We start from the raw sequence: 19,879 nt of genomic DNA, 5'->3' as shown, positions 1-19,879 counted from the left end.
TGGCATTGGTGGTAAATTATCATGAAAAACAATGCTTACTTTAAAAAAGTACACTTCTTTTCGAATGTTTGCAACAGCGTCAAAGCTGATGGCACACACATCAAATTCAGAGTCTTTGCTGTCAGCGATTAAAGTTGGCCCAGCAAATATTGCAGGTTCATCTGGAGAATCAAGCTCGTGGCTTTCTATCTCTCCACCTGCAATAAACGTGGATGACTCTTGATAAGCGATGTCGAATTATTGATTATGTTGGAAGAGACAGAAATTCTGCGTTGGGTTACTTAAAATAACAAGCGAGTGGTGAAAACAAGATACAGCCTTCTGTAGAATGAGGTAACCAACCTTACTGCCTACGAGGCTAGCTTGTTCATCTTATATCGCTATAGGTAATGTGAGAAAGCAACTACAATTTAAAGTGCAAACTTTCTATCGAACTCTTGCTTTAATTCATGATATTGATTGACAGAAAAGTCGCAGGGAAAACCATGATTTTTCTGGCACTTTGATCGCAAGCTGAGCGACACAATATCATTATCTTGTGTTGATAACAAACTTTCCGTTTTCACATTTTTCTGTTTGTATCGAAATTATGTCTTTTAAATATTCTCTGCTATGGCCTAGTTTGATACTAATTGCACAAATTAAACAGGCAGTATAGCAAAAGTCTCGGAAGCAACGTGCATTATCAGTGCCATTGTACGATTACGATATACTGTATTTAGTATCATGCATTCTTTCCACTTTCTTCCTCTATGTTTAATTGTGTATTAATATATAAAACTCTTCATGCTATTATTAAATGATTCAATTAAACCAGTGCTTCTTAAAAATTTTTAGTTTTCTTCACCCCTAGCATATATCTTCAGATTTCATTCACCCTTGTCTTCATGATATGATAAAACTATCTCGTCTATATATAACAGCACAAAATGACTTAGGTTGTTTCGATTTTTGTTAAGATCAACTCAAGCTAAGTTTTACCATTGCAAATCTACAATTTGTCTATTCCAGAGATATAAAGCTAAAAAAACACAAAACACAGTCACCAAATTTTGGTACTTAGCCTATACACTCAGTGCAAGCCAACTTCACTATTACCATAAGCAAAAAAAACAACAGTTCAGTAGTCGATTTACCTAAATGAAAAGCTTAGAATTGATTTTGTTTTTTGGAAATTTTCACCTGTTCACTGAGCAGGTTGAACACCCGAAATATCCGCCCCGCTCGCAAGCTATTATCGATTTCTGACGGTTCACCCTTATTTGCCCCTTTTGGTTGGTTCACCCCTGCAAAAATTTTATTCACCAAGGGGTGAACCAGCATTCACCTGTTTAAGAAGCACTGAATTAAACTATGGCGTAAAGCGGCCATTTTGAAACAACAAACTTCAAGCTTATCTGTTTGACAAAATCTCTTTCGAACGTAATTTAATCATAGTAACATTTCTTTGGATGCAGCAGAAAGCTTGAATATTTTATAAGAAATTCTTGGAGCAATTAAGTTACCTTTGCAACCGTTGTAATTAAACAAATCTTTTAATCCTAACGACGCATCGACTTTTAAAACAATAGGCGGCAACTTTTTGTCAGACCTGTCAAAATCGAATCATTAATCTGAAAAAAGCAAATAGTCAAAAGAACCGCGCCAACCTCACAGCAATATTTTAATGATTTTAATTTTAAGGAACATCTTATTACAACGACGAAATAAGCTGTTTATTGATTTTTTGTCGCCTGATCTTGTTTTAAATTGTAATTAAAACTCCTTCATCAATATCTACATTCTACATATTACACTGATGAGCCATGATCTATGAATAACAGGAATTGGTAAAAAGGGTAAGTATAGTAATAGCTAGTAACAAATAAAAGACGTCTCAAATTGTTGTATAGCCTATTAGTCAAGCCTTTAGAGAATTTTTTTTTTTGCTAACGGTTGTCTGTTTTAGAATTTAGAGCTGTCAGTAGGCTATCACTTAGGTTACATTGGTTACACAACAGTCAGTCAGAATTCACTTTATTTATCAGCCCGACAATTTCAACTTGCACACCAAGCAGACCAAAAGCATCATTTTTTAAAATAGAACATTGTTGTTAGAAGCAGCTGTCTGCTAAGAAAACCATTAAAAAGTTAACCTATACCGGTAGGCTACGGTAGAAGTGCACATTGTACATTTATTATTCTCCAATGAAAACACGAAGCAATGGTACAAAGACATGATAACATTATCGTTGATACTTTGCGTATTCAAAAATAAGCAAAACTTAAAGACACAAATAGAAAAAATAACAAATGTAAAAGTTCTTACCATATAAATGTTGTACAGCCATTCTGTCATCTTCCCCCAGAACCACATTCTTCATATGGCCTTGGTAAAACGGAAGCATCACTGAACCAGGACTGGGACTGTGTCCCAAGCCCAAGGCGTGACCAAATTCGTGGACAGCAACCATAAACAAACTGGTACCTGCAAAAGCAAAAAGTTTGTTTAGGTTAAACAGGCCACTGGGTTAATTTGGAAAAAGGAACGTAAGTCTTATTAATGAAAGTTTGATAATTTAATATACTGTAATTAAATTTTGAATACATTGTTGATGGCCTACATGTTTTTGATAAGTGATCAAGGCTCCGTTGCATGCAAGCTAAAGTGGAGAGACAAATGATAGACTTTCGCTAGGCTTACTTTTGTATGGGCACATGCCCCACGTTGAACAGTGCGGGTATAGACTTTTCTTCTGCTTTACAACTAATTTAAAGCAAAATATAGCCAAAAGAGGGGTGGGGCCAAGAGGGGACGTGACAGAGCAATCACCCCCAAACATTTTATCCTAATCCTTCAGAAAAAAAATGCTTTTAATACTATGATACGGTTTTTTTAGTTTTTCCATTCCCTTGTCACCTATTTCTGCCGCATTGAATGCTTAACTTTTTGCGTATGCTAGTTTTGCATGATGATGTAATAGAAGCGTTTGTTCTAGCTTTCACCGACAAAGCATTTCTGTTATCCTCCTGATTAGTAAATTTTATTTGAATTTTCAACTGTTTGCCTTTACTTAATCAAGCTAGGTCAAATTATAGTATTCGAAAGTTGCGTTTTTGCTAAAAAATGAAGAAAAGGAAAAGAAAAAAAGAAAAGAACATGGAAGACATGAACATTTTATCTAATTAATACCGTATGTAAATTTTCGTTCGTTTTGATACAGTTATGCTGACAGTGACATCTATTAATTTTGTAGGCTAATTTTTGTTTCAAGTAATTTTGTTTCGATCCAGTTGTGCTGAAGAGTTCTAATGAACGAAAACCGGTTCCACGACATAAATTAAATTTTAAATTTTATTGAAATACTATTGTGAGTGTTTGCCTGGACAAATGAATTAAGGTTCAGACTTTAGGGAAAAAAAGCTATTGATTTGTTTTCTTAATACTATGATATTAATAATATATTTAAAACGGTTTTTAAAACTATTAATAGTAGCCTATAATAGGTTCATAAATATTTGGCTATTTAGTAGCTATATTTTTAAACAAACTGTTTATTTCAAACATTAAATTATTTGCCCACCTAACAGTTGCTTTTGCCCCTCTAATTTTTTTTCTTATTACGACGTCACTGATCCAAGATGTCATTGAAATTTTATTCTCTGAATCTTTTAAACTAAAATCATACTAGTTTCTCCTTATTAGCTTCTGTGGTTCAACTTCAAGAAGAAATCACTGACCTTCAGAAGATCCATACGTCCACGATTCGTCAGCGTCAAAATGGACGTCACCGCTTCTATCCCCTTGTCCAGGAAAGAAAGCATGAGCCAAAGTGTGGCCAGGCCCATCAAATGGATAACCGTCGTTATGGAAACCACGTTTAAAAGATATCATGATGTCCACGTCATGTAGCTGTCTCTTCGTCTGCACAAAATGGAAAAAACGATTAAATAACGAAAACAAAGTTAAATGTGCTGAGCTGATGCCGGTACGGCACATCTGGTTCGACTCTCGAGGTGTGCGCTTGAGCAACGCATTTTAAGGACAGCTCTCCATACAGCGGCACCTGCTGGTGGGTGAAATATAAGAAATAATTCACAAACAAACAAGAGTTCAACAATCGGAAACTTCACTCTGTCTGCAACGATCAATATGCGTAGCCGTATGCGTTCTATAATAGGTGAACTAATAATAGGTGAACTATTTTATTGTGCAATACTGTACTGTTGTGGTGGTTCGTCTAATAGTGACTTATAGAAACCTTTTGTTGAGCAATCTTTTTTTTGTGAAATTTGCTTCTAGAAAATTTTGTGTACATGAGAGTATGAAAACTTCTTTGATTTGTTGTCCAAAAGACTGAATTCTTATGATGTAATATTACCCTAGTCTCTGGAAGCTTCTGGTCCAAGCAAACCTGTTATAAATAGCCGTGTGATTTGATTAAAATATTATTATTAGAGTTGTATGTTATGGCGATTAGAAGTTGTAATGAAAAGTATATTAAAGACGATTGTACTGTAGATTTCTAGCCGATATTGAATAGATTGTAAAAAGGAAGTTATTGCCAGTTGTAAAGTAGCTGTTACAAGTACAGTAGTAGTGTATATTTATTTTTAAATCGACGAAGACGTTTGCTGCTGAGAATTTGATTTTTTTGTGTGCTGGAAGTGGTGAATCATTAGTCAGTTCAAGAGTTTTCATCTATCATCTAACAAGTAGAACTATTCAACTGTTTAAGATTTGATATCCCAATAAACTACGTCATCAATCTTTCCATAGCATTTTTACGTGTAAGACTTAGAAAGAATTGTGACATTCTGGGGGCTCGTCCAGAAACCGATAAAGAAAAACAAGGAAAAATCAATAACAAGTAGTGAAAATGAAGAATATTGTCAAAACAGATGACTGAAAATTTACAGAGCATGCCTGAACAAATGGACCTGTATGGCGATGAGAAATCCCAGTTTGTGATAGAAGAAAATGGACCAAAAAGCTCTACGAGAAGCTGACCAAAGAGAAGATAGAAGAGCTGCTTGTGAAATAACGAAAGCTGAATTAGAGGCTAAAGAGAAAAGAGAGCAACTAGAAACTGAAAAGAAAAATACTCAATGTGAATAAGAGGCGGAAGAGAAGATCGAGCTTAACGTGAAGCAAAAGCTGAAGAAAAAAAGCTCAACGTGAAGCAAAAGAAAAAAGAGCACAAAGGGAAGTTGAAGTGTTGTTGCCTATATTATTCCCCAGCAACAACACTTCAACAATCGGAATCTTCACTCTGTCAATCTCGGTGACCGGGCCTGCGTCAGTGGTTCAAAGCTTCTACAAATATGCAAAACTGCCAGAATTAAGCTCTTGAAGATGCTTAAAGATTTGATCAATCATAAAATGATGCTGAAAGCTTTTGATTTTTATGACAACTACTCTCTAGTGTCCTTACCTGGATAAAACAAAGAGGAGTTCCTTGGCTCCAAACATGCAGCGCATGAGAAATTGCCTTCCGTTGCTCTGCCATTGTCAGTCCGTCCGCGTATGAGTTAAATCTGTAAACAAAATTGCCTGTACAATCTTCTGGTCGATTTTAATTTGATAGACAGCTAGGCATTCCAAAATTAATTAATTTAAAATTAATTACAAGTGTAGGCTTCCAATATTTTTCATGTGATTGAAATTCATACAAATTAAAAAACCCTAAAAGTTTAGTAAACTTTACAAACATCTTGATTTTTTTTCAAGTGTAAGTAACAAATGGTTTGGTTTAAAACAAAATATTTTTTTTTGCACATTAAACTTGATAAAGATTTTCAACTTAAGCCTATAATAGCTCATAATTTAAAAGTGTGGTACTTGTTCAAATTAACACGAAAAAAGAACGTGTGACTATTTTGCAACACGTTTGCGAGTTTTGGTCCCAGTGATCAATGATGTTTTTAATCATAAAAAACACGTTGAATTTGAGTGGAAACTCTTGATACAGTTCAAAAAGACCTGGCAATATAAGAACTTAATGTTATGCAAAATCCCACTGCTGACTTGGCTGAAAAAGGGCTCATTGCACTGGTTGATATCAAAACCAGAAAAAAAGCATTGTTTTCTAAATTAGACTCTTGATGTAATAGTGACTTAATGCGGGAGGCCTTGGAGCAAGCAGTTGTGCCTAACTGATCTGAAATTTTCAAAAGTGTTTAGCAGCAAAAGAGTCATTAAGATAGCTTACTTGGATAGTTAATTAAAAAAATACTAATTTTTTCAATGCATAACAATTTTCTCTATTGCTGTTAACAAAATAAACTTTGTTGCCCCTGTTTTAAAGTGCGTAAGAGCAGTAGCGAGTGAATTAAATCAGACATGAATTCAAACGTCGATTAAAAGTGTCGATTAAAAAATCAATCAAGTAAAAACTTTGTTGAATAAATCCTTCCATTGTTATTCCACAAATAAGGAAAATGAATAGCTGCAAACTAACTTTTTTGGTTTGTGCGGATGAAAATTTTGAGAATAAAAAAGGCGTAGCCAAGGCCATTGTGTTGAAGGTTGAAAAGCACTGTGCTAAAGTATTGTCAGAGATAGACTACTGTACTATCTTTACAACATTTTGGATTCTCGCTTACAACTGCGACTGCTAATGACGATGAGCTTCAACGGACAACCGATTTACTACGTCAGAAGTTCTCAAACTGTTAGTCGCGACGTCCGGGCGCGTCGTTTCAATTTTCCAAGGGCGTCATCGCGTCGCACAAAAGATTCTGTTCGTATCTTAATTCAATTCCGGTAACAAAATTCTTATGGATATAATTACCGAACATGTGTATTCGAACAAGTGTGGCATGTGAATTCGAGCTAATTATTGCAAAAGTGCAGCAATTTGTTGTATATTGTTTAACAATTACACAGCACAGTTCGAGTTCACTTCGCCGAGAGACAAATGACTGAAGACACAAACAAATAAATGAAATTAATGAAACTCCTATCATTGGGTGCGTCGCAAGTCCAACAAACTTTTCATTGGGTGCGTCGCAAGTCCAACAAACTTTTCATTGGGTGCGTCGCATGTCCAACAAACTTTTTAAAAAATGTGGCAACGAAAAAAGATTGAAAACCACGGTTAGATGTATTGCTAAAATAATTGACAAACAGACGGAAATGGCAATTGTCCTTGCTGACTTGCCAGTTATTGGATTTGATCAGACAGTTTGAAAGTCATGCAGGTATCCAAAATTAGATTAGATAATACAATTTAAAAATATGCACCACGGAAAAAAAGAGAATTTATTAAATTGAATAAGTTATTAACATTAACAGGAGGTCAAAGTTAATAGTGGATCTACGTAGAAGAAAAATTGAGCGATGCGTGAAAATTTTACAAATAGGGAAAAATACATGTTTTTTCTTGATTTTTTGGGGCACTTGGTCAAGTGCCCCTCCCCATGGACTCATTACTGGTCAAAGTGAGTATACAAAAACGTAACTACATATTTTTGAGTGGGAGTCAAAACGAAAAATGTATTGCTTTACCTGCGATCTGCAATAGACTTGGAATACGAGAGGGTCGAATAGAAATCTTAAAAACTTTTTTTCATTTGCCATTTTTATCATTGAATACTGGTATGTTTTAATCAGGGGTGTATAGAAATCTCTGGTTTGAAGCTAGGAATAGCCCAAAAGGGGTATCCTACTATTGTGGTTGGTTTGGGTTGGATTTTGTTTAGTGTTTTTATAAAGGTTAGGCGATTTTTAGCTTTGCGTTATTTTTCAGTCAAAACTCGTAAGCATCCTAATTTTTGTCCTGTTTATATTTTGGTTTAGACAAATAAAACAGTGTCAAAATACTATTTAAAGCTTGGATGAAATACCCAGCTAGCATAATCCGTTCTTTTTACATTGATTCAACGTCTGCAGACGTTGAATCAATATAACGGATTTTGCTAGCTGGGTAACAATTCACAATACAAATTTGTCACGAAACTGTTTACAAAGATCGAAGTGCAATGAATATCGGACATCAAGGCGCATACGCCGTTCGAAAATATATTTCAATCAAAACATCAATAAAATATTCCAGCAGTATGACTCACCCATATGTTATGTTGGTGCTTGGCCATCGACCCATGTACGCATATCTCTTTGTTCTCTTTAAATTAATATCCAGTGTGTTTTTAGATATTATTTTCCGCTTGGCAACGAAAGGTTTTCGAGGTTTTTGAAAGTTATCTGTAAAATTTATGATAACGGAATGTAACAATTTATAAATGACGTAGGCCTATAGATGCAAAATTGTTGCAAATACTTGCAGTTTACACTGACGAAATATGAGTCCTATAACCTACATGTAGCCTATATAGTAATAGTTTGCCTTGACTGTGCTGTGCTGCTTGTGTGCAAGGGTCGCTTTAGACTTTGTCAGGTCAATCAATTGTTTCTTTTGGAAGTTTTTGTATCATATTCTGTATCATTTTCCGTATCATATTTCTGTATCATTTTCTGTATCATATAGAATTAAATATTTAGAACATATTTGTTTCTGTATTAAGGCAAAATCATTTATTTTGATCACGTTCCATTTCGAAGTAAGCTTACGTCTTAACAATTTCGTTTCCACAAAAAAAAGTTTGTTTCGAACAGAACCAGTTCATGACAAGTCATCCTTGCATCTGGTTTAAAGCTTGTTTCATCCATTTTGATAAAACTCGCTAAGCAAGGCTCCTTATCGCAATTACATGTCGATAATTTTGTGATATACATGCAATATCTAAGCGACAGGTCATACTCAGCATACAAATCTTACATTTGTTATGTGGTGGCCATAGGTTGTTAAATTCGCAATGCAAAGGGTGATGGTCACTTGTTTTTCAATTTAAGTTGATTGTCACACCTGAATCAGACAGTCCACATCTGGGGGTCTTCATCAGATTAAGCGTCTTATTGTCCAACTCTCCTGTCATTTGCAATCCATAAAGTTTTTGGAATTTTTTGGTGGCATGCCGTATATCTTGGCTAGATCTAGTCTTTTCCGATGACAAGTAGCCATATTTTTCCAAAAATACCTGTCACGAAATACTGTAATTAAGCATTTCTTTTTGTTTAGAATTCATTATAAAATATAACTTGCCACGCTTGTGGTGCATGATGAAGGATAGAAATACACAGACACTTTATAAGTAATGACTAGGGCAATTTTTTATTGACCTAAAAATCCAAAAAAATAACCTTAAAATTAAATAAAATTGACTTTATAGACCTAACAAAAATTTGGCTGAATGAAGCATTGTTTCTTGTATTTAATATTTAAACAAATATGGCTAAATCAACAAAAAAGAAATTTAGATCAACGACAAAATATTAAAATCTTCAACAGAATGTATTAGGCTTATCTGAAGGCTATATAAGCAGGCAACTAATTCCACAATGAACACCACGTTCACCAAGAACAAGAGTTGAAATGTGACATAATGTTAAGTTCAGCAGGCCATAACCCTAGGAAGGGCGATAGTCATTTCTCCCTGGAGCAGCTTACTGTTCATAATCACGAAAGAAATCAAGAGCTATTGTCAAAGAGGCGCCACTGCGCAATTCACGGCACGCCTTTCAGTGTCTTGCCAAAGACACAGCGACACATGCTCATGAGCAGTGTCGAGCCAGTGCTTAATTAATTTTCTGGTCTTTCAATGTTCATTATTCTAGAAATGTCATTGTTTTGCAGTGTTTTTAATGTTAAGATGCTAAACGAAGCACGAATTGAGATTGATGAACAATAATTTGTAAAAGTATCAATTTTTCTCTTTTTTTTTCCTCAAACATATGGACTGGGCGTGTCAATTACATGAAATTGACTTTATTGACCTAAAATTGAAAAATTGACCAAACGATAAAAGATGACTATTTATTGACCTTTCAAATTAAGATTTTGAAATGTATTCCTTGTTTGCAAAACTCTTGCTTAAAACTATGCAGTAATAAGGCAGTGAAAAAACTTTAACTTTATTGACTTTACTTGCCCTGGTAATGATATGAAACTGTAATACTTAAATACGTTGAATGGGATTTTACTTTAATCAGAAGACATCAGCTAGCTTGTCATATATACATACTGAATGTAAAAATCATACTGAACCATACTGAATTTAAAAATCACAAGTGTTTGCAACAACAGGAAGTAGCAAAAATAACATATGAACAACTGCTTTAAATCGTCTCTTTACAATTAATATGTATTGCAAATATTTTAATTTTTTAAATTAGTGAATAGCTATTAAGAGGTCAGGCCTAATTTATCTCATTTCCCAGACTTTGGCAGATTTTACCGACTGCTGCTAACACGAAAACGAAAATTCGTCAAAAATCTTATTATCTTATCTTTCACCGCTTCCTCAGGTGACACCAGGGCATAAAACGTCACCACACATTGTAGGACGAAAAATTGTGATTTTGAAATTTGAATCCAATTGTACGGCTCAATGGAAGTGAGATCAAATTCATAGACAGTGTCAAATATTAGGGTGTTTTTCTTGACACGGCAATGTGTGACGACAAGGATATAAATCGGCAAGTGCGATCAATCTACTATTCTGCCAACAAATTAAAATCAAAATTTTACAAGTGCTCCAGTGATATTAAAAATGTTCTATTTCGTTTATATTGTACTCCAATGTATGCAATATGCATGTCATTTGTAGGAAAATTATCATCAACGTGACATCACCTGCGTGTTGCCTTCAATAACGCATTTAGAATTATACACAATTTGCCCAAACATTATAGCGTACGTGCACATCAAGTCTTGTGCAACATTATAACATTTGATGCATTATTTCGGAAATATGTTTTTTTCTTTTGTTGGAAGATGCGAATCATCGTCAAACTCTATTGTTGCCTCCCTGATGAGGTCCGACTGCCATTGTAAGTCAAATTACCGTCTTCATTACAATAATACTATGTATGCTGTTACCTAGTCTTGATGGCTGCCATGGTTCAAAGACATCAATACCGGGTATTCATCGTTTGATAACGTTAAATTTTACTGGTTGGTTGTCTGATCAAAATGAGCTCGTAATTTCATTTTGAATGCTTTTGAGTTGCTGCTGTTTGTATGCTTCTTATTTTTATACTTTCTTCGTGCTGTTTCTTTTGTGATTCGAATATGGACATTTTTGAGTCTTGACTGATACAAATAAATAATTAAATAAATGAAGGATTTCATTCAGACTAGAAATTCTCAAACATTTTTACTGCCATAGAGCCACATTCGACACTAAAAGTTTGTGGAGACCTGCATGTGAAGGGCTAGGCCTATTAAAAGCCTCAACAAAGATAGTTAAAAGTTGCAGGAGACTCAAAGGGACATGAACAAGAACCACTGATCCAGACTGGTAATTGCGGTCTGCAAATTTCACACTTGTCTCTAAAATGATAACAATGATGATGTGCTTTTATTTAGCTATGTATGCATCGCAGATATGAATTAAAGCGCTTTACAAAGCAGATAGTATCAGCGCAGCCTTACAAAGGCGTAGTCAAGTACGTTATTACAATGCATACAATCTTTTGCTGAGTTCTAAGCAACAATAAGTTCAGTACCACTTTTAAAGATTCATTGGTATAACCCATCAGCATGGTATCGAAGCCATGTCTATCGCGACAAAAGGTTGATTACATCTTCCAGTCGTCACGGTTGACACCTTTTTGATGCAACATTGATTTGAGAGCATAGGAGTCATTTCACCAACGCACTTTTGAAATATTTGTTTTCAGACCTTAATGAAAAAAAAAAAAGAAATACAAAAGTACAATTATTGCTAAACTGTTAATGTTTGTTTCACGTTTAAATGTGAATCTGCACTTGTGTCTTTTGGTGGGTAGGTGGGTACAACAAAGGACGAGTCTGCACCAAACAATACGACGCATGCATCGCATCACAATCGTTTTGTGCGCAGAAAAATTTGTTTTCAAAACGCTTACTTAAATTAATTTTCTATACAAGTGAAAGTGAAATAAAATATAAATCAAACTTATAATAGGATTCGATAAATCTGTCGATTTCTATTAGAAAATACTTTGAAGGTAAAGCCTACGTAATTCCCAAGGGGCGGCACGAGAGTGTGCTATCTTTTTATGCACATCTGCTTTTACAGTCAATATCAAATAAAAGCAATAATAATTTTGGGCACAAATTATTGAAACTTATGCGCTAGTAAGAAATAAGATGGTTCATTGAATAGTAGTGAATTCTATCGATCGTTCTGTGTGCATTTTGGAATGCATGAAACAATAGATTTTGAGCTGAACATGCTTTTTCCATTTTAATGTCACTATGATCAATGAAAGGCAACTTGCAGGATATTTTTTGAACTCTTAATTAATTGTAAAAAATTGCAGTAATATTACATTGATGCAATGATGTGCTGCCATGATCTTGCTTGCTGCAGTGATGCTGTGCTTTGTTAATCACTGCATTCTGATGTTGATTGTTGAGATGCAATAAGCGTATTTGTATTGAACAATAAAAAGTAACTCAGCTCAAATTTACATCCCTTCACCCTGCATGAAAGAAATTAGTTGCCATCATCCTTGAAAAAATTAGTTGCCACCATCCTTGAATATTAAGTAATATTTTTACACACAAGATAAAAAAATCTTTTGTTGCTTCTCGGCATGATGTAGAAACCATATTAAAGTAAACTTGTTTGTTTACCGAAAAAAATCTCAGCACTTATTAGCATCAGTTTCAGGTTTTGTTTTTCCGAATGATAATACAGATAAGTTTGTACTTGCAGTAGATAAGTAATAAGTTTGATTCTTTAATGTATTAATTTAAACTTTTATTAAAGGTGAATGTAAAAAAAATGACTTAGAAATGTCTGAATTAGAAAGACAAAATATAGATTTCCTACGCCCCAAGAATATGTCAGTGTGAATAAACCACAAAATTTAACATTTTTAAAAGTTAAATATTCAAATGCTTGTCATAAATTCAGCTTGTAATAGACAAGCAGTATAACTATTCCAAAACAATTCAGAACAATTGAAACTTAGTCAGTATAATTTGCCCATACATTTCTGTGAACTTTGAACCAATGCGAAAAAGACAGATGTTACTAAACGAAAATTAACTCACCACTCCTTGTTCAAAGCCCCAACCCTTCATTAGGTCTTTCGGCTGTAGATTTCGTTTAGTGAACGGCACAGCAGCTACTGACAAAATGTAGAAAGCAAAATAAAAAAATAAAGTTTTTGTCCTCATATTTTCTTTTCGGAAATTACTCCTTTAGAACTTGACGATCTGCTATTAGTTTTCCGCAAGCATTTGATAATAATTTGATGAAATGTTTTTCTTGTAACAAAGTAATCATCTATAAAACGCTCTAGAAAAAAAATACGTACAATGAATAAAACTTTTTCGTACAAGGGATTGTTTCTTCATTTTGTTTTCCGATAGTTTTTTACTAACATTGAAACCAAGCATTTTTTAAATTGCACATATATTTGTCGCTTTTTAAAAAAATGAATACCGTAACTAGTCAGTAGGCTATACCATTTTTGAATAATTACTTGCTGTTGAATATTCATGAATTACTGCATGTCACAATAATTCTATAAAGATGCATTATTATATTCGATTCTACGTAGTAAAAAAAAACTTGTTACAAATAGATTCGACTTGCTGTGGAAACACAACACAACATGCTGCAGTTTGCGACTCCTGCTTCTTAATTGCGGTCTTGCCCTTAACAATTTACTTTTCAAACTTTTAAAAATTTAGCTTGAAAAATTGTTCAAGAAAACATTACTTTAAAGTATTGTTAAAGACACCATGCCTCATCTAACTAAATTGGATACTGCTTCTCAATATCAAGTATTTTTGTCAGATAACTTTGTCTCTTCGTCTTTTTTCTCAAATCTCTTAGATATCGATCTCGATATTGCATTAAAACCTTCGAGGTTTCTCATTGTTTACCTCAACCAACATTAATTTTGAGCAAACTTACAAATTTGATCACCATCATTTTTAATTGATCGATATTGATAAATTAATGAAAAGAAAAGAAAAAGGGACTTTAAATGCCATTGGGAGCAGGGGAACACAGAACAAAAGCCTCTTCCTCATTTCCGCCTCCTTCTCTCATTTTCTTTTTTCTCTTTGATCTAATTTTAGGTGTCGCTAAGCCTAAATTCGATTGGCAGTGAAAATCTTGACACTAAGTGTTTCAGTGTAATTAATGTCAGACAAGAAGGATTTCATGTGGCATTGCCATGTGCCATTAAACTTACTTCAATCCTCCTTTCTGTAAAGAGGATTATAGAAGAGAGCTTCCGAGGTAAGAAAAGTTGGAATTTTTTCATTCATTCTATGCTGTGAGAAATAATCTACACCAACTGACGTTAAAACTATGTACAATATCATCTTTTACCAGATGAGTTACACCTATTCTCCTTAGAAATCTAACATAAAATGAAAAAGAATTGAGCTTTTAATCATGGATGGTCGCCTTTTTAAATCAATATTTTGTGTGTTTTTCCAATTGCTGTCAAACTGTTAAACAAACTGTTGCTTGTTGATGGAGCGTGGGTTGAATCCAATGGAGTAAACCATGGAGCTCTACGTGGGGCCTTAGTTGGTCCGAAAAAAAAGTCTTAATGAAACCAGAAACCAACCCCAAAAGAATTATGTAAATTTCAAACAGTAATTATCTGATTAAATTAAATTTCATTACATCGTTTTTAAGTAGGAATTCTAGCTTTGCGGTAGGATTTAAGCTTTCTACCCGTGGCCGATTCTACCTAAATGCACATTTGTAGATGCAGATAGGCCACAGCAGCTGACAATGCAAATGCAGCAACGAATCTAAAAAAAAAAACGCAAAGAAAGAAGTCACCGGAGCAATCAAAATGAAAATGTTTAAAGGGGACCTCAAATGAAAAATAAAAATTTTTTGGTGATTCTTTGGTGTTTAAGCATTACCTTTTTTGAAAAATTTCGCTATGTGCCTTATGACCTAGTTGGTTGTTCACTCAGTTGGCAGCTTCATACATTGACACTGGAAGCGTTGCACAAGTCGTAATCTTTAAAGATGTCTGAAATCAGAAAAGGATTTTGTTTGAACCAAAAAGACAGCGCCTTGACAGAGCTGACTGTGATTCGGATTCGAGCTCCGACAGTGCCAGCTCCGACAGCAGTCGGATGGAGAATTTGAAATGGTGTAGGTGTGGAAATTGTGCCATCATGCCAACAATAATGGAAAATGAATGTTGCCAGGAGACTGACGCCGTGGTAACCAAAACGGGCATAGCCCAATGCATAAACCAGGTTGGCAGCTTTGAAAAGATATGCCTGGATACAGAGGTCTTAGAAGCAATTATGGCTGCACTAAAGGATGTGGTCGGCGAAGATCTCCGAGATCCAATCTCAAACAGGTCAGTTTAGATAATTGTAAAATATTATCCAAACTTTGCAGTTTTAGAACCCACATGGTGAACTTTGTTCTTATATATGTGTGTTACACTTAGCCTATAGTAGTGTAAAAAATCTAGAGACCAGAGTTAGCCTACCGGTACCTACCGGTAGCCTACTCGACGGAAAAAACAACATAACATAAATGGTGAAGAAGGGGGCGTTCTTTCTGGCTATCAGCACAAGGTTGAGTACTCACTAGTTTTGAGAGCAATAATTGCGATTCGCCAACCATAACGGAGTAGCTTCCACGCTAGCCATTTAGACCATCCAATCAACTAGCCTACATGTTTTTCGGCAGTCGATTGTAGCAAGATGTGACAGCGATAGACACCGTGTTTCACCCATGAGACTGGTCTCATCAGTATATTCCTGCCAAAGAGTAGAAGTTGTAACGAACGTAAAATAGGCCAACAAGCAGAGATGGGCAAGGTCACCAGTTTTGAGGATCTTAAAGATCAAGATCATACCACCAAAACAATGTTGAAGATCAAGATCACTTTCAAGATCACTTTTGTGTAATTGAAAAAATGAAGTTTTTGATGAACAAAATTGCAAAAAAAAACGAATTTTACTATAAGCAACCTGGTTAAAGGTAGTTGGTATTGCTAAAGTTGCTTTTAACTACTCGATCGCTGGCCTAATAACTGCAGTAAGTTGGTGACTGTTGCTATAAATAATATTTATTTGCATCAGACAAAGCTGTCCATATCCAAAACAACGAAATAATATACAAACTGCAAGTGCACAAATAACGAACAACAACAACGAAATAACAATGAAAAACAACGAAATAATACACAAACTGCAAATGCACAAAATCTCACTAAATAAGCTATCTACTGTTACAAGTTTACAGACAATGGTACTGTAGTGTTACAGGTTAGAAGAACTGAAACTATTCAGAACGATAAAAACAATCAGATGACATGGCAGCCATCAAAACTAGATAACAGCATACATAGAATTCTTATAATGAAGACGGGAATTTGATATACGATGGCAATCAGACCTCATCAGGGAGGCAACTATAGAGTTAAACGATACTTCGCATCTTCCAACAAAAGAAAAAACATATTTCCGAAGTAATGCATCAAATGTTATGATGTTGCACAAGACTTGATGTTCACGTACGCTATAGTGTTTAGACAAATTGTCAGGGCCGTAGCCAGACCGCAGAGCGGGCTGGAAAAATTAGGGGGAGCCGAAAAAATTTGAATGATTTTGGCATTTTAACCTCTTAAACACCGGTATCCACAAAAATTGCAATATGTCAGTTTAGTGTTAAGACCAGTAGCGTAGCCAGGAATTTTGAAAGGAGAGGTTTTGACGACCGGCGGGCGAAGCCCGACGGCGTGTTCGCCTAACACGACACCCAGCGACGGGGGGTCTGGGGGGCCTCCCCCAGAAAATTTTGAAAAATTACTTTGAATTTGGTGCATTCTGAGAGCATTTTCAACAAAAATGTGGGTATGAATATTCCTGTAAAATGGTGCTGTCAGGTGGCATAGCAAAAGGATAAGATCATGTTTTCTTCAGCATTTTTCGGAAATAAAGCTAAGTCTCTATGTTTTCTTGTTGCTAATTCCTGGCTGAGATGTTTGAATGTTTGGTATTGGCACAACTCGCTTTTTTAATGCAGTTTTGTTTAAAATTAGGCAAATTTTTTTAGACTGAAAGCATCATGCTGAAGCATAAAGAGACTGAAAGCATCATTCTCAATATCGTGACGTCACACGCGTGCCAAAGGGGGGGGTTGTAACCCCCCCCCCCCCCCCTTTTGGCTACGCCACTGGTTAAGACCAACACTGGTCTCTTATCACGGCAACCATATTACAATGACCAACATAACAAAGCAATTGTTGACTTGTTGTATAAATAGCGGTACTTGTTACGAGCAAAAACTTTAACTGGCTCGAAGAAGCTAGTGCCGAGGATTTTGATATATATGGTTACATTCCGCCTATACAACCGTGAGCTAGTCTATTGCAATTGCAGTCTCGGATGTTTGGATGCAAGCCGTCTCACAAACAAGTCTAAATCGATAGATTTCGATACAGAATGTTCAAAGGCCATAAGCACTAAGTTTGCCTGTCTTGGTTGTAACATGCTCCGTCTAGTGGGAGCGTCAGCCCTTGTTAACACTGAGAATCCACACTCACAAACGGCAGTGCTAGATTCAAATGTAGCAATATCTGCTGCAAGGTTGAACACTTCACAGATCAGAAAACTAAAAACAAAATTTATTTACACTGATTGGATTGAAGAAAAAAAATAAACACTGCTTAACTGCACAAATTTGGTTTATCACTGCACAAATTGGTTATCACTGACCCTTAGAATTAAGTATGGTAAGTAATGGGTATGAATTAAGTATGAATTAAGTAGGCTATGGTAAGTATTTAAGAATGGTAAGAATTAAGTATAGCCTAATTTGTACCGGTTTGTAGGCCTGCTGGAAATCCATTCCCTCTTTGTTAGAGGTTATCATTCTTTCCCAAAACATTTTTATTTTACACAGTTTCTGACAATTTTTTTACCAACCTAACACGTATTGGCCTTGGTTGAATTGAACCTGTTGAGGTTGCCAAAGGAGGAGTTAGGGAGGGGGGGCGAAATTGTTTAATCATCATAGCTGTTAACTAAACAAAACAATTGTAGTTAATTGGGCCAGTTGGAGCTCTGCAACGGGAAAATGGGCAAAATCATTATAATTGCAGCTGTTGCTCAAGAATGTTGGGATTTTGCCAGGGGGGGGCAAAATTTTTTTCAGGGGGGGCGAGGCCCCCCTGGCCTCAGGCTGGCTACGGGCCTGCAAATTGTGTATAATTCTAAATAATCCGGACCTTCTGGGTGCTGATGGTGGACCCTGAGCTTTTGGAAGAATAACATCATTGCCACATTTCAAGGCTTCTTTAAACAGATTTCTACTGAGAGGAAGCAATTTTTACTGTGATTATCCTAGTTGCTGGGGGGCTTCAACTCCCAGACTCCCCAACACTTTCTCAAAAATTCAATTCGAGTTACATTTTATCTAAAAAGGTGGTTTGGTACAGATAGTTTAACTTTCATGGTTGCGTGTGAAATAACTTATTCACCGGACCGCTAAAAATATTCAACTTGTCAAACTGGACCTTTGTTAAGATTAGTTGAGTAACCCTGCTATAAACCTATCAATCGTTGTCGTAGTTTGCGTAGAAAAGCAACGTCACACCCAAGGCTGAGGGTAATTACAATGCATTAAGTTTTATGCTTTTTATTTAAAAAAAAAAAAAAAAACCTTTGAACTACATCTTTTTTCACCAAATTGTTGTCTATTTCATATGGGAAGCTTTTATTCGTGCTACTAAGTCTTTTGAAGTTTTACTTGATTATATTAATGTTTATTGCACCATTTACCCATCTGGCAACTTTGATACTGTTGTCTGCACTACTAAAACGTTCAGAGACCTGCGGCCAGATAAACAGCTTCAAACAAAAATACAAAAGCTGTACAAAAAGAGGCAGCATATTTTTTCACATTTAATATATTTTGTTTCTCCTCAGATCCTAAACAGTTATTGGTCTGGATAATTTACTGCAATAAACCACTTTACATGACTAAAGTCTGCTGCAGAGTCTAGTTTTTTTAGCACCGCTATTCTAAACTTTTTAAAAATCTAAAATTAGATCAAAAAACCAAACATTATTTTCGAAATTACAAAGTAGAATTGCGAACAAAGTTGAATTATTTTTTATCATGCATCGGCATAGGTATGTACGGAAGTTGAATTATTTATTATGATTAACACAGAAAACTTTTTAAATAATGACTTGGCAACACTGACCAAGTTAGATTGAAACTATAAATCGACTTTTCTTGGACACATGTCATATTAACAGTGGCTTAATGTTAGTCATTGCCATCAACTACTTTGTACAGAACGAGTTCTAAAAAAATGTTTTATCTTGTAAGTAAACTTGATCTTATTGTTTTTCAAGATCAAGATCACACCAAAAAGTGATCTTAGATCAAGATCGTGATCTTCAAGATCAAGATCATCCCCATCTCTGCCAACAAGTAATTAAAACTTTAAGCCTGCAGGACCCATGATCCGGCTATATCAACAAGTGTTGTTTATTGTTTGTAAATTTAGGTTGGTCTGTTAAAGACAAATGTAATTGATACTTGATAGTAGGCCCTATTATAACTATAAGGAGGAACACACCACCGTTTTGAGTTACAAACACAACGTTTTCACCATGACCCTGACAAGTTCATTGAATGATATTCGTAGGCTAATCGGTCATGTAGATGCATAACAACACTGAATTTGAAGAGTTGATTGGTGGTACAACACTTGAAAATTGCTTGTAGAAGGTTACACATAGCTCGAAGCTGCAGGTTTTGTCTCACTCTCCTCAGGAGCTAGCATCAGAATAAAACAAACCAAAATACTGCAACACATTTAGGTTTATTT

General features: G+C 35.3%; 1 protein-coding gene across 1 annotated transcript in view; it reads right to left on the bottom strand.

Annotated features, from left to right (window-relative positions):
- The window catches only part of LOC145772565 (neutrophil collagenase-like), a 28,976-nt gene extending 15,861 nt beyond the window's left edge, over positions 1-13,115 (bottom strand). The window contains exons 1-7 of the mRNA XM_082584428.1: positions 13,086-13,115; positions 8,847-9,018; positions 8,050-8,185; positions 5,415-5,517; positions 3,721-3,904; positions 2,309-2,467; positions 40-197 (exon numbers count right to left, since the gene is read on the bottom strand). Of these exons, the coding sequence (XP_082440554.1) occupies positions 40-197; positions 2,309-2,467; positions 3,721-3,904; positions 5,415-5,517; positions 8,050-8,185; positions 8,847-9,018; positions 13,086-13,115 (942 nt within the window). The remainder of the gene's footprint in view (positions 1-39; positions 198-2,308; positions 2,468-3,720; positions 3,905-5,414; positions 5,518-8,049; positions 8,186-8,846; positions 9,019-13,085) is intronic.
- Between the last annotated feature and the right edge of the window lie 6,764 nt (positions 13,116-19,879).

Source organism: Aplidium turbinatum, chromosome 6 (genome assembly GCF_918807975.1).
Source record: "Aplidium turbinatum chromosome 6, kaAplTurb1.1, whole genome shotgun sequence".
Taxonomy (NCBI): Eukaryota; Metazoa; Chordata; class Ascidiacea; order Aplousobranchia; family Polyclinidae; genus Aplidium; species Aplidium turbinatum.
Note: the sequence above shows the minus strand (reverse complement) of the source record. Positions and strands in the feature narration are given on the sequence as shown.